At 39.7% G+C, this 22592-nt stretch overlaps 1 protein-coding gene across 1 annotated transcript in view; it reads left to right on the top strand.

Moving 5' to 3' along the window:
* The window catches only part of FBN1 (fibrillin 1), a 158971-nt gene that overhangs the window by 96325 nt on the left and 40054 nt on the right, over positions 1-22592 (top strand). Inside the window, exons 24-34 of the mRNA XM_069798288.1 lie at positions 1931-2056; positions 2894-3118; positions 4997-5122; positions 5215-5343; positions 5857-5982; positions 6119-6244; positions 7148-7270; positions 10931-11056; positions 11893-12018; positions 21000-21122; positions 21699-21821. Of these exons, the coding sequence (XP_069654389.1) occupies positions 1931-2056; positions 2894-3118; positions 4997-5122; positions 5215-5343; positions 5857-5982; positions 6119-6244; positions 7148-7270; positions 10931-11056; positions 11893-12018; positions 21000-21122; positions 21699-21821 (1479 nt within the window). The remainder of the gene's footprint in view (positions 1-1930; positions 2057-2893; positions 3119-4996; positions 5123-5214; positions 5344-5856; positions 5983-6118; positions 6245-7147; positions 7271-10930; positions 11057-11892; positions 12019-20999; positions 21123-21698; positions 21822-22592) is intronic.

Raw genomic sequence — 22592 nt, 5'->3', positions numbered from 1 at the left:
AGTACTGCATATTTCCATAATATGCAGAAGCTCAGAGAGTCTCAAACTGCTGTGGGTCATCCTGACTGACAACATCTGACATGACACTGCAGTTAAAATATTTTTAAAAAATTACTCCCATATGTAGCTTCCATAAAGAAACATTGTTTTTTCCCCTTAACAAAAAATAAAATAAAACAAAAACAACAACAAAAAAAGGAACACCCTCACACATATTCTTTGCTTTCCAAATGATGACTGAATACCTTGGCATGTCTGTGCTGCAGACCCACTGTACATAACTTATCTGACCTCAGCAACACTTTCTGGAGTGTGTAAGTGAAAGAAAAGGAGGGAAAAAAAAGTGGCCCCACCTATCTCTCTTCACAAGGAAAGTCTTAGAACATTTTCAACACTGCTGGGATGGAAAGTTTATCCATCCAAGATGTAGACATAACTGTTTTCAGCATTTCCTTTACCAGCATTTCGGATTACATCTATTACATGCTTTAATCTTCTCATTTCAATGGGACCTGGATAGCCCCAGATCTTGCAGAGTAGTTTCCTCTGCTTTTAACTTACTGAAGCCATTTTTGGGTTTCAACCAACATAAGCATTTTTCATGATAGGGGAACATCTCTAGGAAATTTACTGGCAAGTGAGAGACAGGACAAGGGAGTAAGCTTAGTTCCCAAAAGGTGATACTCAGTTCTCCCATACACAGCCCATGTAAATTGAGCGATGGACCTTGTGCAAGAAAATAAGGAAACTAAATTGGCAGTGTTCCTCTGGTTTACAGCTGAGCCCTGGAGTTGTCAGCTGGAATATTGTTCACAGGCCATGAACTGTGTTTCAGTGGTTTCTAATAGTCCACTGGCTTTACTTCCTGCCTTCCAGTCAATATGGACCTTTTATTTATAATATCTGTTCAAGCTCAGGGGCCACTGATGTTCCCCCCACATTTATCCTCCACCCTGCTCCATGCGGTTTGAGAGCTGCAGAGTCTGTTCATGCGAGGAGTTTTGTCTGGAGGCCTAGTGAGTCCAACCTATCCACTTCTTGATTACTCTATACATGAGTGTTCAGCTATAGGTTATCAGAGTCATTCTTTGCTCATTTCTTGTTCTTATCATTTCCTGTCTTAAAAACTGTCATGCTTCATCTTGGGCCATATTTAATGCTAGCGGCTTTTTCCTAAAGGCAGTTGTGAAGCATATGCTTTTCACAAAGGACACCGGTGGGAGGACCCCACACTTAGATTACTAAACATTTATTTATGCTCAGGCCAAGCTAACACAGTTAATCAAATTAGCCTTACCCAAAAGTGCTAAATTTGTCACCTAAATATAGAAATATAATCTTTACTTAATGAAGTTAAACTCTGTGTGCAGTCATAAGGAGTTTATTTTAATCTATATAAAGTTAGTAATTGCTGAGAAGGTCATAGGGCCAGATTTCAAATGGTGGTGTAGTTTCCAGACATGCAAAGGTGTGCCTGATATGACTCAAACATTAAAAATACAAAAATTTAAAAAAACATAAAAAATACAACATAACTTAATCTCATTGGAATAATGCATAATCTCATTATGCACTTACCTTTGTTTTTCTTTGTGCATTTGCTTCAGAAATCTGGCCCACAATGAGTATGAAAATTGATATAATTTTTAAATGCCCCTCCCTTTTTTGTTACTTTTGAGTTTGATTTCAGTATATGTAGGAATGGCAAACAGTAACGTGTATTATTTCTAATCATCAGAGAGTTTCTGTGATTGTTCTGGCTGACTTGCATAGGAAAACCTAAATATTCGGGATTTTGTCAGGCCACATAAACTGCTGTGATTTTGTATTTTATCCTAAAAACCAAACATTAGAATGTTCATATTTTTTCTGATTTGTTCATGTTTAGCACGCTAGTGATTACTTTTATTCACATTTTGTTTGGAAATAGATGTAAATGAATGTGAGGTCTTTCCTGGAGTCTGTACAAATGGGCAGTGTGTCAATACCTTGGGATCGTTTGTTTGCCAGTGCCCCAGTGGAATGACTTTAGATGCTTCTGGACGGACATGTCTTGGTAGGTATTAATTCCATTTACAGGTCTACTAGGAAAGAGCAAATCTATGTGGTAAGCAATGTTTGCGCTGCATGTTTTCTTACAAGTAAGGAAAATTATTTTTGTCCCCATAAGTAATTTTCAAATGGAATCAATCAGGAACATGAACTTAGTTCAACTGGAATATGAAGAGATTCCAATGGTAGTAGCTAAAGCCCATCACCATCTGCTAGCTGGTGAATAGCATTGATTTAGTTCCAGATTGTTCATCTGACATGTTCCTACAGATCATCTGTGCTCTTGGAACATTTCATCTGCAGCCCCACTGAAATCACCAAGGTTAGAAGAGGACGGGTGGGGACGGGATGGGACACCATTGTGGGCTGGGACTCGGGCGTCTGAGGAGGGATGTGGTGTCCCTAGCCACACTGCACACCTTAATGGAGAGTGCAACAGAATATCAAAGTTTTGTATGCTGTCCATCCAAAGCACCTTTGTCCCTTTATGACAGTAAATGCCTAAGGTTTGTCTCAGAACAAGGCATAGCTTAGGGTAATTAAAAGGCCTTGTATAGGCATGGTAAGCTGGAATGCTTAAAATTCTCTTCTGATCCAAAATTTACTTCAAGTGTTGAGCACCATTTTTCAGAATGGTGCTTTAAACTTACTTCAGCTCTTAATTTCTGAGTTTAGTGTTAATATTTTGCTGTTAGAAATTATGCAGCGTGCTTGGTACACTCCTCCCAGTCCACAGAAACATGGAGCAAACTGTCCAGTGAAGGGATTCTGGAAAAGGATTCCTCTGCAGTGAACTAAATTTTCTCTTTCTCTCTCAACATATTGTTCAATTGCCCAACAGACATTCGCTTGGAGAGTTGCTACCTGCAGCATGAGGATGAGCAATGCACCTCACAAATACCAGGCCGACACCGAATGGATGCTTGCTGCTGTTCAGTGGGGGCAGCATGGGGCTTTGAGTGTGAGGAGTGCCCTCTGAAGGGATCACCTGAATTTGAAGCTCTTTGTCCAAGAGGATCCGGGTTCTCTACAAAGATAGAGATAACTGGGAAACCTTTCTCTAAAGGTGTGTGATTTATTTGTGGTTCATTGCCAGCAAATCCTTCTGGCTTTTCCTTTTACTCTTTCTTCAGACAATTCCTGTGGATTTGAAGATTTCAGTCATAGTCAGACACTTCACTCACCTTAAGGCACATTTGAAAATCCAATTTGATTTCATGGAAATTAAGGCCAGAATAAAACACAAGATAATTCAGTCGGTATCACAGACCATTAAATACCATATAATATTGCAACTTCAAAACATTAAATTTGTGTCTCTACTAGTGTCATGGTTTAACCTCAGCCAGCAACTAAGCACCACGCAGCCACTCACTCACTTGCCCCCACCCAATGGGATGGGGGAGAGAATCGGGGGGGGGGGCGCAGAGTAAAACTCGTGGGTTGAGATAAAGGCAGTTTAATAGGACAGAAAGGAAGAAAATAATAATGATAATAATAATATGACAATAATAATAATAATAAAAGAATTGGAATGTACAAAACAAGTGACGCACAATGCAAGAGCTCACCACTTGCCAACTGATACCCAGTTAGTTCCTGAGCAGCAGTCCACCATCCCCAGCCAACTCCCCCCAGTTTATATACTAGGCATGAAGTCATATGATATGGAATATTCCTTTGACCAGATTGGGTCAGGTGTCCTGGCTGTGTCCCCTCTCAACTTCTTGTACCCCTCCAGCCTTCTTGGTGGCTGGGCATGAGAAGCTGAAAAATCCTTGACTTTAGACTAAACATTACTTAGCAACAACTGAAAACATCAGTGCATTATCGACATCATTCTCATATGAAATCCAAAACATAACACTATATCCCAGCTACTAGAAAGACAATTAACTCCCTCCCAGCTGAAACCAGGACAACTAGAAAGGTTAAACTGTGCCTGACTTTGCCTCCTGTGTTGCATCTAATGGCATCTCTGGCTGATGGAATAGCTTTGAAAACCTGGCACCTCATGCTACAAGAACTGGGGCAAACTGAGCAGTCAGCTTTGAATGAGCAATCCTTTTTAACTGTGCAGGGTGCAATAACATCTAATTCTACTGTGGAGCAGGCAAGGGAGGGTGAATAATTTTGGGAATTTCTTGTGGAGCTACTTGGAGAAGTAGGGAAAAATGTTTCCAGTATGATAGCTCAAATCAGCAGAATTTAATTTACTGTAAACCAAGTCTTGTTATGACTGTTGTTGGTAAACTTCCAGCATTAAATGGGAATCACACAGTGACACCCTAGCAGCATGTGCTGAAAGCTGTCTTCCAGGGGTTACCAGTGGGGTTAAGCTGGACAATGTCAGAAGCACAAATGAATGTGAATATGTTTATAAAGAAAGCCAGTTACCCAAAACCTAAACATTCTGAAGTCTGAAAGGAGGGGAAAATACGTATGAATGACAATTGCTGTTGTTAGTTTCAGCCTTAGTTTTATAAACAGTTACTAAGCCATTAATTATTCATAAAGAAATGTGACATGTGCTTTTATTTATGCTTGCTATGTTTTCTGTGACTCATGGAAGTCACATTTTTTTCTCAGAAACCAGAAGACAGAGTGGTTCTTTTGAAAGCTCCCTTTGCCTTTGTAGGTTTGATCCTCTGTCCACTGAAATCTTACTGTTGACTTCGGTGAGCTGCAGATCAGATCCTGCAGGACAAAGGGGAGACTGATAACATTTTATGGCAGAAAGTGCTCTTGGCAATTCCAGTGCAGAGTGCCTATATTGTTGGTTAGGTGGAAGTCAGTACCAGTTTATGTAGTGTGGTCTACAATTTTCCCAAAAGGAGGGGTCATTACCATGAGAGAGGATGAGCTCTGAAGTTGGCATTGTTCTTTTGTGCACTCTTCTTGTATGAAGTGATAACATCATATGTCCTTACTGTTTCATTTTTAGATATCAATGAATGTAAAATGGTCCCCAGTCTTTGTACCCATGGAAAATGCAGAAATACCATTGGCAGTTTTAAGTGTAGATGTGACAGTGGATTTGCCCTTGATTCTGAAGAGAGGAATTGCACAGGTAAACTGCATGGATGTATCTCTCATAACTTTGATTTGAAAAGGAAAAACTGAACTCCTTTGAAAATACTGTGGATGTGTTTTGTGTTACAGATATTGATGAATGCCGCATCTCTCCTGATCTTTGTGGCCAAGGCATCTGTGTCAATACTCCTGGAGACTTTGAATGTGAATGTTTTGAAGGCTATGAAAGTGGATTTATGATGATGAAAAACTGCATGGGTATGTTTTTTATAGACTGTAGATGTGCATTAGTATGCTATGTGCTAGTATGCTATACATGGTTTATTTTTTGTTTATTTTGTATTTTCTTGAAGGTTTGATTGCACCTAGGTTTAGGTCCATCTCATTTTGTGAGTCTTATTAAAGCTCACTTTAACTTGATTTCCACCCCAAATGTGAATTCGCAGCTTCTGCAGGATGCCAAAGCATAAATGAGCAAGGTTCAGGATTGTAGGATGTTAAATTTATCCCCACAATCCCCGTTTTGCTAAGTGGGATACCATCCTGAACTTTGAGGTTAGAGTAGATTAAAATTTAGAATCCTTTTTCGAATTTATTTTATTTTATTTTTTTTATCTGCACTGAGGTGTAAGGGATGACTAGGTGTAGGAAAGGCTCCAGAACCAATCTAGGCAGACGGTGCTGTGATGGGTAGCAGACTATGGGGAGGGATGGATTGCTGCTGTGGCAGTGCTGGCCCCTGCAGTGATGTTCCTTGTCTTCTCCCCACAGACATCGACGAGTGTCAGCGCAATCCCCTTCTCTGCCGAGGCGGCACTTGCATCAACACAGAGGGAAGTTTTCGGTGTGATTGTCCTCCAGGCCATCAGATATCACCAAATATCTCTGCATGTATAGGTAAGACATGCAGGCAAAATCAACATTGTGCATAGCTTTTTATACTGCTCTTGTGCTGCAAATGCATTTACAATGTTTGCTTTAGTATCATTTTCATTCAGATCTAAAATGCATTCCTCTCTTTCTTTTGCAATAGACATTAACGAATGTGACCTAAGCACCAGCCTGTGCCGAAATGGACGTTGTGTCAACCTGATTGGAAAGTATCAATGTGCTTGTGACCCTGGATATCAGTCCACACCTGACAAGTTGTACTGTGTTGGTAAGGACAAAATCTACATGGGATCTCTAGCGAATAGGGAAGATAAAATACAAATAATTGATTCATTTTTAGTAGTTGTATAAAGACATTTTTAACTGTGATTCAAAAATCTAGTACAGTCTGTCAAAACAGTAGGCAAAAGAAGAAAATGTGCACATCTGTTATTGTGAGGAATGAATGAAATTATGGCAGTGCTACAGTTAACTGTGTAATAAATTGTTTTCTCTAGTAAATCAATAATGATGCATAAAATAGCATACTATTTTAAATGGCCTAAGACTTCAGACTTTGATCATTAAGAGGGAATATACCTTGTTAAATCTTGAGTTCTATGTTTTATTAAAAATCAGCGCTCCTGACAGACCATGGAGTAGAATGTGGTTCAATTGAATTTTTCATAATTTGGTCTGGAATTGTCACAAATATAGGGCCTTTCCAGTAAGTATTTCCTTAAAGCCATGTTTTGTAAATGACATTTAGCTTAAATCACATATTGTGCACTCTTTTATATGCCTACATTTTATTGTGCCATGGAAATACATGAAAAATCCACTAGCTTTAATTCTGCCTAGTAGATAAGTTTTTCCCTTGATCCTTACAAAAACTTTGTTGCCCTCATGATGCTGTGGTAACCCAACAGTGGTATTTTTATATGTAGAAAGAGAACTGCAGAGGTATTTGTATATGCAGTCAGGTAATATCATCTCTTTGTCCTCCTTGGTTTGCCTGATATCCATCCCAATGCCTATACTTGCAAACACTTGAATGTTCAAGGAGTGTGCAGATATCAAGTGTAGATTCTGGACTGATGCTGTTCTGGGAAGCTGACTCAAAGTGTGTCCTTGAAATGTGCTTTAAAGTAAAAAGTATTGTGGGTTTTAACTGTAATTTTCTCCTTTTTAGATATTGATGAGTGCAGTATAATGAATGGTGGCTGTGAGAACTTCTGTACAAACTCAGAGGGCAGCTATGAATGTAGCTGTAAACAAGGCTTTGCACTCATGCCAGACCACAGGACATGCACTGGTAAGGGAGGTTTGGGGAACTTTTCCACTGGAAGGGTTTATTTCAACAGTTTAAAAATGGATCTTCTTTTTAAGATTAAAGCTATTGTAACAAATATACTGGAAAAAAAAGAAGTAATTAATGCATGGAAAATGAAGTTCTTTTTCTAAAGTAAACATCTTCAAAGTATCTGAATTGGACAACTGTAGACTGAATTGCTTTGAAGGGAATTGATTCTTCATAATTTCAGAAAGTGTACAAGTTGATTCTGAGTTTTATAACAAAAGGCTGTAATTTTTTCAGTGGGAGATGAATTTTCTCCTTTAAGGTACTATATTAAATCCAAATCCAAAATGTGTTAAAGTCAATGGAAAGAATCATCATGAACAGAAGCCAAAATGCTCTGCACGTGTACTGTATGGTTATGTTGGAGAGAGAATAGACAGAAATGCTAGAAAAGGAGCTGATTGCCCTGTTCTGTGGTTGTTCAGTATCTGCTTTTAAGCAAGCAAGAAAATTCTTATTTTAAATTCTTTGTTTAGTCAAATGCAAGTATGCTGCATTACTTCAAAACTGAATGACTTTCAGACAAACTGAAATGTGAATAGTGTGAATCTTTCTTAGGAAACAGCTCTCTTGCACTCTTAAACAGGGTTTATGAGAAAATTTTCAGAGTTCTGTGATGGCCAGTTGTTCTCCTTTGGAGTCTGGGAGTCATAATCCCAGTAAGTGAATTGTACTTGAGGATTTCCACATAGGTTACTGGAAAGATAATTCTACCCTACTGTTCTCTTACTTCTTGCTGCACAGCGACTGGCCCGCTGCGGCATGTGAATATTTGCCAGCTGTTTGCCAATTTCATCCGAGACCTCCTTAAAGAGGATGAGAAATATAACAGGGTTAATCCTTTGGAATAGAATTGCCTTTGTAGTTGAACAAATGGAGAATTTTCTATACTGAATTAATAGCGAGAGCTCACATTTAGAATTTGTAAATATTTATAGACCTCTGATCAGGGTCTCAATTACTCTGAGGCCACTTGCTACCATTCCAAAGGGTAAAAGAGCCTTAAAGCATAGTTAAATGTAGTTTTCCCTCCCATTGTAGTTTACACTGTCAGAAAGATGTGAAGTAGCCAATCTTCAGCAAACATTGAACCCTTGTTCAAAGAAATCAATTAAAAAAAGTTCAAATTTGACTGACCCTGAAATTAAGTATTTCAAAACCTAAAATATTTAGATTAGAAATAGTTTCCTTTAGGTCAAGTTAGGCAAGTTCGCACAAAAACTTGCCCAAACATTGGTGTTTGGGGCACTTGTTCAATGCAAAAATAAAACCAGTTGATCAAAATTGTGCCTCAGCCAAAATCTAAACCCAAGTGACTGGATTAGAAGGACATGAGAGGGAAAGGGGGAGTTGGTGGGAGCAGGAGTCTCTAATCCACTTTTCTGTTTTCATGTTCTTGGCTTGACTGTGTATACTTGGCCAGTCTAGGGATCTCAAGTCTACTGGCTAGAAACAGTTCTGTGCTTTACTGCTGCTTGCCCTTAGCCACCCAAAGACATCTCTAAACCCAAAACCAGAGCAGATCATTTAGAGCACCTTCCTGTATATTAAACTAAAACCTTTGGAATAGAGAACTATCATCTTTCCCTTGTCAAAATGAAAAAGGGAGGAAGCAGTTGCCTTTGCTGTGGGGAGGGCGTGGATTCTCAGTGTTTTTGTCCACGTATTAACTTGACCATAAACATGTCAGAAGTTTGTAGTCAGATCTTACCTCGGTGAGGAATAAAAAAGCATCTGATCTTAGCTGTGGATTTTTGCATATTCATATCCAGCCTTGACTCTGAAAAACAGAATTTCATTCATAGACCAACCAGTAATAGCTATTAGCTATTCATTTTCATACTCTCCTCCTAAGACAGACTTGAATGCAATAGTGAACACATAAAAAGGTTTAAATAGCAGAAATACCAGACACCTTTGGATGTCAAGTCAAACTCTACCTAAGAAAATATCCAGAGATGTAAGGGGTCACCTTCACCCACCTAAAAATGCTGCTGCCTTCTCTGGAAGAGATGTTAATTACATATATAAGCATCTGGTAAATATTCAAAATCCACATGCTGAAATTTTGCCTCTGCCCAAACTGAGTGAAAAATAAGAAAAAGTGTATTTTGTGACATTTTCTACTCATTGCACTGAGTATCTGGTTTTACTGTGTTAGATGTTTGTGCATGATACAAGATATAGCAGCACTGTGACCTGAGTGTGTGAAAAACCTATTTTACATTTTAGTTTGCTCTCTGTGTGAACATGTCCTATCTTTAACATCACACAAAGCTGGAAGCCATTATGGAATATATTTCTTGATAATTGAGCTGGTAAGAATGCCGTTCAGTTCAGTAGTAGGTCAGGTTTGAATTGGTGAGGTTATGCATAAATAATCAGCTCAGTTAGGAGAAACAACAGGTTCTTTGTCAGCTGATTTTCCCCCAACTGTGAAATTAGTACAGTGACAGGTTAGTAAATAAAGTTCTTTATTTCTGTTATTATTATCCCCATTTCTAGAACTTAATTTTGCATGTTAATTCAAATTCCGTTCCAAATTAACATTTTCAGGCTAATGTCCATGCCAACATTATTTGCTTGTTAAGATGAACAGGGACTGGTCAGCCTTCCTCCTTGCAGAAGTTGTCTATCCACACAAGCACTAGCTACTAGAAATATGGAAGAATAATGAACATAATATTTTAAGTTAAAGTGAGTTCATTTTCTGTAGCTGCATAATTACTGCAATCCACAATAGAACGGTCTGGTAATGAATTATACCCTTTCTCCTGGAGGGGGTTCCTGAATCTTGTCCTTTTTGTGCCGATTTTTTTCCCAAGGTATCACTAGGCAGAGTTTCTGATTTTTGCTCTTGCTCATCTATGTTGGTGCTGTTACAGGGAGATTCTGAGGATTTTTACAAGGAACACTAATATAACCTCAGGGACTCTGAAAGATTTCAGATCTTAGCATGGCTGCATTAACATAATAAAGTGTCTGCTTTTGCAGCTTGGCCCCAATCAGTGATGGCCAGTTTCGTGAACTGAGAAAACAACTTACATGCTAGAGGATGTAAACTATGTGGCTGGCCTGGCCAGTCAGCTGAAATGCTAAAAAAACACATAAAATCTCGTAGTGAAATAAATGTATGTACTGTAATTATTCTCATCGTGAGTTTGACTCTGTGTTTCCAGTTTGTCACCACCCTTGAGACCTGTAGAGGTATTGTGCATGTACGATGGCTTTTTTAAGCTCTGTAAAGTCTGATATTTTTGTCACTGAATTTGACTTCAGAGCTTCCATTGACTTCAACAATGATGGATTGTATCCAAGAATCTCCAATTGTATGTGGCCATGTGGTGTGACAAGGGTTCTGGTTTTTTTTTTCTATCAATGACTTTTTTACCTACAAAGTTGGTTCTTGTTCCCATTGGAGTCTGAGAGGAATGTTTGCCACTGACTTTAGCTGGGGACGAGGAGCCTAATCATCAGGACAATTTTGCAATGTACCATTCAGTTATTTGCAAGGATTTGTCATGTTTATCAGAGCATTAAAATGTTTGCTTGCCATGATTAATGTTAGTTGCATTGCAGAAAGGTAGCGTATTTTAATCTGATTTTTCCCTGTAGATATTGATGAGTGTGAAGACAATCCTAACATCTGTGATGGAGGCCAGTGTACAAACATCCCAGGAGAATACAGATGTCTTTGCTATGATGGATTCATGGCATCTGAGGACATGAAGACTTGCATAGGTAAGTGAAAGTACATATATTCCAATCTGCATTAAATAAGGAAAAATTATTTATTAAGGCACTATTTCCAAGTAGGCAGACAATGATATTTAAAGAGTATTGCTCTTATGCCCTAATTTTGGCCACCTGACCACAGGACCAGCCCCATTGCACAAGCTAAGTTTATCAAATGTAGATGTAATCTCTGTATATCCCTGTAGATTGGGGTGCAAACATGGTGATCTATAGCATTGTATCTTTGGGTCCTCTTCCAGTGAGGCTTTTATGCGCTCAGATGAAAGAGTGCTTTCAGAAAGGAAGTGCTGGTGGATGACACCATGGAAAATTTCTAGCAAGATAAATCACCAGTGCTAATTTAAACTTGTCTCTAAGACAAAACTACATGCAAGTGCTGTACGTTGGTAGACAAAGTAATGAAATAGTGTATCTCCAAAACCAAATTTTCACATTTAAATTAAAAATCTGGAGCGTATTTGGGAAGAAATGTTTGTACAAAACTAGATAACATATGCATGCCTATATAAACGTATACACACATATACTTATACGTAGAAAGCATCAATAAATAGTCATAGTTATACTTTGGATAATATGCTGACTCTTAGTCTCTATTTTTAAGGAAAGTTGTAATTAAAGGTATGTTAATACAGATACAGTAATATAGCAGTGTTAAACCAGATCTCAAAATGTACACTGGGTAAGGAATAACTAACCTAAGCAGTTTTCTTTTTGCATACGTAGACCCATTTTTGTACCAAAACATCGTATCTCAAGAGATTTTGCCAGTTACTTTCTAAGAATTTTATTTAATGAATCTTAATTCATGGGTTTTTTAGATGTTAATGAGTGTGATCTGCATCCAAACATCTGTCTGAGTGGAACCTGTGAGAATACAAAAGGCTCATTTATCTGTCATTGTGATATGGGATATTCAGGCAAGAAAGGCACAACTGGTTGCACAGGTATGTTTTAAAGTTTAATTATTAACTTTTAGTTAAACTCATGAGTCTGCATGCCCTTTTTTGTAGTGTTCAAAACCTGCTCTCACTGTGCTTCTTTTCACTTATTTGTGCGAAATATTGTATCTCTTAGGCAAATTTGCCAAGCTTGTGTTCTGCTGAACTTCAGTGGCACAGCATTCAGCCTGATGCTGCTTCTGCCGAAACGAGTGACAAAATGTTCACTGGGAACAAAATGGGTCTTACTACTGCATTGTTGTTGGTCTAAGAGAACTGAAAATGCCATTGTCTGTAATTTGACAGACTCCTGAAGACCTCGGTGCATTTGGATTACTTAATTGTATACTATGCATGTAAATAACAGGTATCTGTTCCAAGCGTTATTTTGGCAAATACAGATGGCTTGAAATATGTGCTAAAATACATTTTCAGTTTTTGCAAAGTGGCAACAATACAGCTACTCAACTACATTATGTCAGCAAAATCAGAATTTGCATTATTTCTTGTGCATTATTGCCAGCAAATAATGTGCATTATTGCCAGCAAACAGAAATGAGATTCAAATATACAGGCTCTGAGGGCATGATATTAATAATCCTAGTGCTGGTGTCTCGAGCCAAGGTGTTGAAAGTCTTAGGCTTTGCCCAAATATGAATGCAAACATATGTTTAATATAATTTTTAATGTAGACTTAGGGTAAACACATTTCTGGCAATGTCTTTGAGACAAACTTTTATTCTTAGTCTGCCCTTATTGTACAGAGTTAATAATATACTTCTGTTTTTGCCCCAAATATATGAAGCTATTTTTCTACAGCTGTCATAGAACAATCTGAGAGCTGGAGTTGTACTTTGCATGTTGGACTGCGGACGAATAGTTGTGCATTAGTAACAGCTGCCTTTGACTTACATACGAACTGATCTAAATCCAAGAAATCCCTAATTGTACCCTGTAGACCAACATTTCAATGTTCTTTGTTTCTGTGCTAAATTATATGAAGACCTTCAGTACTCTAGACCTGAAAACCCTTGTGCTGATCAGTTACACATGGTGCAGCTATCACTCCCAGTGTAAGGAGCAGTCGGAAGATGAAGCAACTAGTAGAAGGCAAAAGACAGAGAAAGGTCATGGAGGCAGGGGAGGAATCTGAGGTATGGCTTCTGGGGAAGTGCCTGGAAATAGCCACCATTTTTGGTGTCATGTGACACAGGGTAATGGCAAATGTCCCAAGGAATACTTTTTTGTTAGCAGAGAGGCAGGGAAATCCCTCCCTCCTGGTCCCAGCCAAGCCCAGCCCTCTGGATGGACGCTGTCTGCCATGTGGCTCTTGCACCACCTCACACATCTTTATCTTTCCCTCAGCCCATCCTCTGCTGCTTTTGGCTATATGCCAGTGTCCCAGGGAGGATGGCACTCTCCAGGAAAACCACCAGGACACCTTAATTAAAACAGATGCTGTAGAGGGGCTCAGTAGTTTGAAAGAGGCCAGTGGTCTAAGACAAAAAGGTGAAGTATCAGCTGATATAGCTGAGATGGGACCATACCCAAATCACAAAAATCTTTTGGATTTAAATAAGAAAAGGGAGAAGCAGAACAGGAACTTTCTAGGTTAGTTTCATGCTGAAAGAAACTGTGTGGATACAGGTCCTGTTGTGGCTACAGTGTGCAGATTTTCACATTCTGTTTTTTAAAAAGTCTGATTTACTGGTGGAGATGTTTGAATTCCCCACCTCGTGTTTGCACAGTATTAGAGCAGAGCTGAGTTCCCAGGCTTAGGTACTGCAGACCGTGAGAGCATCCTTCAAGACTTCTTCTGGAGGGACCTTGCCAACAGCACCTTGATCCCAGGATCCAGTTTTTATCTTACAGACAGATCAAAAGCATCCACAGTTTTTAGGAACTCCCATGAAAAAAAATTACAAAAATGTGTACAACACTTTGAATGGGAGGTTCTTTTTCATGAGAACAACTAAATAACATCCTCTGGGTTCCATTACAGTTTTGTCTAAATATTTCAGCTCCCTTGTCATTACCGATTGTTTCCATTTTAACAAATAAACATGTTTTTTTTCCCCAATCATTTAACAGTATTCAGAATCCACCCACTGACTTACATTCCCATCCCACACAGATGTTAGTTCCCCCCCTCCTTGGTTCTCAGTAAGAATGTGGACAGAGTTTAGTAACAAAAATATAATTAAAAAAAAAATTATGCAAAAGTCTACATTGTAGATGCAGGTTTCCTAGGCAAAGTGCTACGAATGGTTTAATTTCCATTCACAAGGCAAACTGTGGCAAGACTGACTTACAGCACTTCATTTTAGATTTTTCTAGGCACGCAATGGTACATAGCCCCTAGAGAGAAGATTGCAAAGTTTTCCCCTATCCCAGTTCCAGATTGCCCAGCTTTATGACAAATATCTTGTCTCTGCTTTTTCTGTCAATAAAGTATACATCTACTTGTGCAGAGATGAAATCCTGTATTGAGACTTCCATTTGTATTTTGTGATTCATCACCACTCTGGATTATTGCCTGTAAATGTGCAATATTTCACCATTGATGCAGAGCCTTAGATTTACTTGCTCTGATATTTTCACAGAGGAACAAATTCTTCTCTGACTCTCTTCCATCCCTCCTTGCCAGTTATGGCTGTGTGCGCAGACCTCATGTTCCTGGTGGAGCTGTGCTTGTACAGGCTTAAGGGCGCTCTTCACAAAGTCAAACTGAATGAGGTGAACTTGGGGGCAGAAGTTGCCGAAGACGCTCATCACATCAAAAATAAAGATGCTTTAAAGGTCAGCTGGATTTCTCCACAGCAGGGTCAGGGAGTTGGAGGGCTGAGACCAGGCTCTGACTCTGCAAGTGCCATGCAGGTGCTGTTTGGAGAAAGGCTAGTGGAAGATGTTCAGCTGCGGCCTTGGTGTGGTGTGTGAGGTTGGAGAGTTTGGTCTTGAACATTACTTGCTGTCCTCCAGTAACGATGATGATAGTGGATAAAGGAGGAGCGAGCGCACACTGTATGCTTGCATGGCTGACAATAACATAGTTATAAAGAGGACACCTGATACGGTGAAAGGAAGAGGTGAGCCCTGTCATTTGACCTCCAAAATAGATCCATAACATTTTGTGACTTGTATAATGTGCTTGCCTCTCTCCCCTGCCTTTGGCTTCTGGCCATTAATAATACATTGTGTTTCAGTCTTGATGGCACAAGAGAGTTCTGGTATCAGTGAAACAAATACATTTCCCCTTATGAATCTGGGAGCTGGCTGTGTCAGGCCAAATACCAGAAGATAATAATATTAAGATGCTGCCCGCCAAATGGGGGTATTACAGAAGGAGCATATCGTGAGTAGGCATCTGTCCAGCAATAACATGCTGTGCCCCAGGCTGATGACGCAAGGATGGATAGCAGGCAAGAACTGAACTGCCCCATGTGAAACTCCAAGAGTTGCTTACGGTGCAATATGCTGAATAAAATCCAAGAGTGATCCAAAAGAGAAAACAATTTTATAGGTTTAGAGATCAGAATAGGGGAATTTTTCCATATATTTTTCTACTTGTGTGAGTGCTAAGTTGAAATTCACAGTCTTCTCCATCTGAAAAGCCTTCCCTTTTACCTACCTGCTTACATGGGCAGCAACCCAGGAGGAGGAAATGCCTTGTGACTTCCACCAGACGACTGGCCCTGTGGGAATCGGGCCCAAGCTTGAAATACCAGTGAAACGTCAGTGTGATAAAACGTACAGATATGCAGAGAGTGCCAAAAAAATTAAAAAGCCAGAAAATGCTTAAGGGATTTGCATAATTCATGACAAACAGTACTGATTTATAGGCGGAGTCTGAATTAAATTCACACTTTGCTAAGAATCCTTTACAGACTATTCAAGCCCCCAATGAAACCTAACAGAAAACATAAATGGTACACATAGTACCTTGAGGATTTCGTGCCCTGTGATGAACGTGTGAATTTTCATGGGTTAATGTTCACTCTCATTCTGTTCAAACACAAGATGAATGACTTGGGTGTTTCCAGAGCATAGGTGAGAATACAGTGACTTATCCCCATGCTCCTCGCTGGCTGAGTTTAATGATCCAGTTCCAGACTGTGTAGGGATGCGCTGTGCAGGTACCGGCTAGCCGTTTCTTTCCTTTAGTTGCCACGTTTGCAAGCATAGTGCCAACATGACAGGTACATATGACGTGTATTTTTACTGCACATCCACAGCCCTAAAAATTTTGTGCCTCTGTGATTAATGGAAAAGATGCTTTATTAATTGCCAAAGGCTTGAGAGAAAAAATATTTGTCCGGAGAAGAGATCTGAAGGAGCCAACAAAATGGGGTGACTGACAGTTTTTTTTTCCCCAGAGTTCTTGGGATTGTTATGATGTCAGATCTGCATATTATTTATCATGCATATTCTCATCTGTTGTAGGCAGACAACTCCCTTAGTATTAATGGGAGTTGTGCAATTACAAAGCTGAGAACATGTGTGCAGCAGGACTGGGGCACAATGGGACCGGCTGAGGATGCAGTGTCAGTCTGGGATTGGAATGTCTATTTTCCTTGGCTTGTCACAGCCTCATACTGAAGGCAGAAGGAGAAGGTTGATATAAATCAGTGACTCGCTCCTTTACTCTTTAGTGAAAATCCCCCTGAAGTCAATGGGAATAGGCCATCATTATGTGAAACCCTGACTTGAGTAGTGTCCTCCTGTGTGCTCTTTGGGTCATAATACCTTTACTCAGACCAAGTAATGCCTTTCTTTTCAATTATATGAAAATAGTTGGGAGTATTTGAAGAGTATAGTACTGTTTGTACTGCCATGCAGACAGCACAATCTGGACTCTTGGTCTTATTAAAGATATTTATGTTGAGTTAATTTTTCCCCTACAGAGCTGAACTTCTCCTTTTTGTTTTGTTCTGTGAAGCCATAATTCAATACTTATGGCAACATAAATCCATATTAAGCTCCAGTATAAGCAGGCATAAATTCCATTGATTTCACTGCCCCATTTACACAGGACCGTGTTTGGTCTGAGAGCTCTTTGTCTTGGAAATAATTGCAATGCAATAAATTTAGACTTATAACTCAGCTGTTCAATGAAAGGAGAGAATAGGGATTATAGCAAAACAACATCTGAGTTAAATGCAGATAGCTTTGAAAATAAGTAAAATCTGGGATGAAGCCAGTGATGGTATTTTATTTGCCTCAGTCACCTTTCATTTAAATATCTGAAAACCTTTCCATACATCAATGAAATAAGCCTTGCAATGTTCCTGTAAAGGTAGATGATATTAGAAAATATATTTTCCATTCCCTATTTGATCTTTACCCAGGCAAAAAGCACTGAAATCTGTTGAAAAATTTTGCTGGAAAAAAAGCTGAAAAGGATTTCAGGATTTTGTTCAAAGCAAGTGGAATGGCATTTCAGTGGATGATGTCTGAGAAAGTTGATCCCATTATAAATACCCATGTTTGGATGTAGATTTGCACTTGCAACTTTCATCCCGCAAAAAATTCCAAGCTTTTTAGTGTGTGTGTCAAACAGCTGATGGGGGAACAAGTGTCCAGTGCAAGGGCATCATTGTCATGGTGCTGCTGTTCCCCTGAGATGTTAATGGGGGTTCTCAGGTGCAAAGTGTTAGCGGGTCAGTGCGAGGTGGGATGGAGTCCACAGTCCCTTTATGTAGAGTTGAAAATTTGTTTTAGATTGCCTTAAATTTGAGCCTGAGAATGACTTCATTGCGGTGTAGCTGTTGCATGCAAGTTTCTGTTTGTGTTTGCTGGTGGTTTAAAAAAATTCTTGGCAGAAATCTCTTCACTGATGATTTTTTTTTTTTTTTTTGGTGGTGTTTTGTTGTCCTCTGCAGGGTATAAGGAAGCATGTGATTGTTTGTATGTCTCAAAGCATCAAACAATCAAATACAGTACAATCTTAATGTTAGCAGTAGTTTAACAGTTTGAGTTTTAAAATCATGAAAGGTTAAAATATAGAGTGTTTGCCTCAGCTTTTTTATGTCAATGTATACTGTAGCTGACCTCTCAAAATTCCTTCTAGTCTTTCCCTTCAGTTCAAGCCAAAATGAGAGGTTTTTTTCTGACCACCCTTAATATTTTTGACAGACACTAGTTTCCTGTTTAGGGTGATGTTATCTTCATATGAGTTTCTGCACATGCTAAAGGCAAGTATGCTCTGAGATTATCTGCTCCTGACCCTTTTTTTAAGTTTTGAAAAGTAAGTGTCCATTTGTATGTTTTCAGGCTTGTTGGTGCAGTCAACATGCATTAATAGTAGATTCCAGCTGCTAGATTTAGATCTATATCTACATGTCAGCATTTAGATTATGGGAATGCTCATGTCTAAGGTTTTGATTCAGAGCAATGCCTCATTTAGAAAGAAACCCAGAAAAGTAAGATTAGATGCAGTTCCATATACAGACTTAAAAAACAAAAACACACCCCCCCCTCCAAAAAAACCCAACCAAAAAAACCAAACCAAACACAAAACCAACCCACCAAAAAAAACCCGAAAGCAACAGTGGGTTTGGGTAATTTCTGGACTTGAGTATTGAATTGTAGGATGACAGACGTATGTTGTCTGCTTCTCAGAGTCATGTGTAGCCTTTGTGAAAAGACAAAATATATGTACAGAGCATAGAGAAGGGACACAGAGCCTTTTGTCTAAAGAAGGGTAGGCAGAAAAACTTAAGAAAGGGTTATGAAGGAAATGGTTAAGACGGTACCTGGACACTTTCCCCAAAGGCTCAGCTCTCTTGCCCTTTTTAAAGAGCTAATTGGTTTTAGGTACAATAATAGGGAAACTGAAGTATGTGGTTTTGGGGCTGAGAACCCCAAAGGTTGTTACATGGTTGATGGCTGATGTCTTTTCTTAATTATCCTCTTGAGAGGGGTCTGAGCTGGGGTTTTGTGTGTGAATCACGCAGAGTTTGTGAGCTTGATTTCCCTTTCCATCAGCTATTGTACAGAAGGAGATGATTTGGCTTACTGCAACAGCAAAGGCACCTGGGAGGGCTGAGAAAATTGATGTAAATACTAAGTGGTTTGATGTGAATTCTAGATAATTTACATCCTGCATGGCAGTAAAGCACAGTTAGAGTGTGCTCAGTTACAGAAAACATTGTAAAATCCATGGCTCAGATGTGTAAGAAAATTCCCGCCAGTTTTGTTTTAGTTACCAGTAGTAATTTCTGAAAACTTTGCCTTTGAGTTTATACATTCTCCAGGTGCTTACATGGGACATTAATATTGCTTTGTGACAAGGAAGAATGGAGTTCAGTTTGGTTTTTTCAGTCTATACATTTTGACATTGCCAGAGAATGTCCAAGAATGAAAATAAGGTGAAAATAGCAAGTACTGAAATAGAACATGCTGGCACGAATGCATATGTTGAAGATCAGATGACTTGCTGCCTGGTGTCTCCAAGGATGCTGACTTTTTTCCACTGTGTTAGGTTTCCTGAGTTCTTTATAAACTGCATGCCTGATGAGCTTTGTGTCCATCAGCTGTCATGTTAAATACAGTGGTACAGCCCATCCTCCACCTTCCACACAGTCTCTGGCAAAGCAGAACCTGGCTTCATTAACTGCCTAGGGATAATCCTAGGAGGAGTTTTCAGGTGGTGCCCAGCTGGTGTTCATCAGCATCCTTGCAGATACGGCAGGGGCTGTGGGAATGCTGCATTCCAGGTATCCCTGGGCAGCAGAGTTGCCTCTGAGGCCTTTTAGCAAACTGTGCAATGTGGAGCCACCTGAGTCCCTCTCTGCAGACTCCAGGATGGGCAGGTGGAAAAGCTGTCTTCCTTCCCACAGTTGTGTTACGGTATTGTCATGGTTTAACCCCATCCAGCAACTAAGCACCACGCAGCCGCTCACTCACTCCCCCCCCACCCAGTGGGATGGGGGAGGAAATTGGGAAAAGAAGTAAAACTCGTGGGTTGAGATAAGAACGATTTAATAGAACAGAAGAGAAGAAACTAATAATGATAATACTAATAAAATGACAACAGTAACAATAAAAGGATTGGAATGTACAAATGATGCACAGTGCAATTGCTCACCACCCGCCGACTGACACCCAGTTAGTCCCTGAGCGGCAATCCCCCCGCCCCCAACTCCCCCCAGTTCCTATACTAGATGTGACATCCCATGGTATGGAATACCCCGTTGGCCCGTTTGGGTCAGCTGCCCTGGCTCTGTCCTGTGCCAACTTCTTGTGCCTCTCCAGCTTTCTCGCTGGCTGGGCATGAGAAGCTGAAAAATCCTTGACTTTAGACTAAACGCTACTTAGCAACAACTGAAAACATCAGTGTTATCAACATTCTTGCATACTGAACTCAAAACATAGCACTGTACCAGCTACTAGGAAGACAGTTAACTCTATCCCAGCTGAAACCAGCACAGGTATGGTCAAGATGCAAGCCACCACGTTGTAGTGGTATCTCTCTGTTGTCAGGGGAGCACAGGTCTTCACACAAGCTCTTAGTCATCATATTTGACACACAACCTATTGCAAAGCTGCTTGACAAACATACATCCCAGGATGCTGAACACCTGCAATGTTAATCTTATGGATGCTAGTCCTCTTCTTCCCAAAGGCTATGGCCTCACATTCTTTCTGAGCGCACTAGTTAGAAAAAGAAGGAAAACCTGAGTTACTGTTTTCCTCCTTGAATATAAAACTTACCAGGCTTTGGACTGAACTGCAGAAGTACTGCTTTATATGCATATCAGAAAAATAGATAGTAGGGCAGCACATGTTTGAAATACACTACATGCTTCTTTGCTTTTCTTTCTTGTGATTTTATTTCGCTTCTGCTTCATTTTTAAATGTCATGTTATAAAGAAATGCAGGCTTGCTTTCATGTTCACATTGTCTTTTTTGAGAAATTCCAGTATCAGTTATCTGGATATGAGGAAGTTTGATCAATGAGCTCTTCAAACATCTCTGTGTTTTTACAGATATCAATGAGTGTGAAATTGGAGCCCATAACTGCGATAGACACGCCATATGTACAAACACAGCAGGAAGTTTCAAATGTAGTTGCAGCCCTGGCTGGATTGGAAATGGTATCAAGTGCACAGGTGAGGGTCACATGCATTTGTATTTATTTGTAAGGTTAGACCAAAACTGGGTCCTAGCAATTCTGAAAAAAACAATACCATACCTACAAATTGAGAAGACAAATGGTTATCAAGCTTGTTAGGTTGATTCGACATGATCAAGGATTTGTTGGAGGACAAATTCTCTGCCATGGTAACTGTGAAATCAGCATTATCTCATGTTTGGCTTGTGAGATGGTAAAAACAGACTGGACCACAGAGAGAGACACCGTGTCCTTGAGGGCAGCTGACTGGAGGCAGTGAGAGGTGTCCTGGTGCTCCCTGTGAAAATAAGATACAGGTCTTAGTTCTGAGAGTGTCCCGCAGCTTCCTCATTCACAGTTACCTTGTCAGACTTCTTTGCCCACTTTTCCAGTCAGATGACCCCACATATGTGTGGGTTTTATTATGGAAGATTATTTAAAGTAGAGCTGCTGTGTGCCATATGCTATTTAAAATCTGTATTCATGGTGTGGTTTTTTAACTAATGTTGCCCTTTCCCTTTCCTTTTCCCTTTCCCTTTCCCTTTCCCTTTCCTTCTTTTTTATTATTTTAAAGATCTGGATGAGTGTTCCAACGGAACCCACATGTGCAGCCCACATGCTGACTGCAAAAATACAATGGGCTCTTACCGCTGCCTTTGTAAAGAAGGTTATACTGGGGATGGCTTCACTTGCACAGGTGAGCTTTCTTAGGAAAGCATTGGATGACCTCCAGTGGTCCCTTGCAACCTAAGTTAGTCTACTATTCAATACACAAAAATAGCTTTTAAACATTAGAAATTATTCTCTAGTATGTCATCTTCTATTGTCTTGTACTTCACCTGCGTTGCCGTAACTTGACAGAAATACTGTGTATTATACCTAGTCTAAAGTAGTCACTTTTTTCACTTGATAAAATGCAAGTTTTCATTGAGCTTTTCTTGTTAGTTGGAGTGGGTGGCAAAATATTAAAACAATGCTTGATCATGTAATTTGACTAGTTAGTAAACCAGTCCATTGTCTACCCACCTTAATATTTAAATGATAGGGCACATGCATTAAAATTACTTCATAAAATTGCCTAAAAATGTTTGTTCTTTCCACAAGTGAATGTGTGCTGTCTGCCCTCTTTACTGCATCATCCTGAGAGATGGTGTCAGGATGCAGTGCTGACGTGTAGAATGATGGAAGTAGCTGCTTCATTTTTATAAACTGTAAATGTGATTGTAAAACATTGCTAGAGAGATGTTTCCCACCCACACTTTGGTCTTCTGCTTTGAAGAACAGATTAGCTCATCTCAGCTTAGTCACCAGGAGGATATCAGTGTTGCTGGTGATGCTACATGGAGGGTGACCCTGTTTGGAATAAAGCCATGCAATAGACAGCTGGTGGGCCAGGTTTTCAGCTGGTGCAAATCAGCAGCACTGTATCAACTACAGCAGGTTTTTATGGCATCTGAGAATCTGGCTC

Source organism: Haliaeetus albicilla, chromosome 12, assembly GCF_947461875.1.
Source record: "Haliaeetus albicilla chromosome 12, bHalAlb1.1, whole genome shotgun sequence".
In the NCBI taxonomy this organism is placed as follows: Eukaryota; Metazoa; Chordata; class Aves; order Accipitriformes; family Accipitridae; genus Haliaeetus; species Haliaeetus albicilla.
The sequence above is the reverse complement of the archived record's forward strand: the minus strand, read 5'-3'. Positions and strand labels throughout refer to the sequence as shown.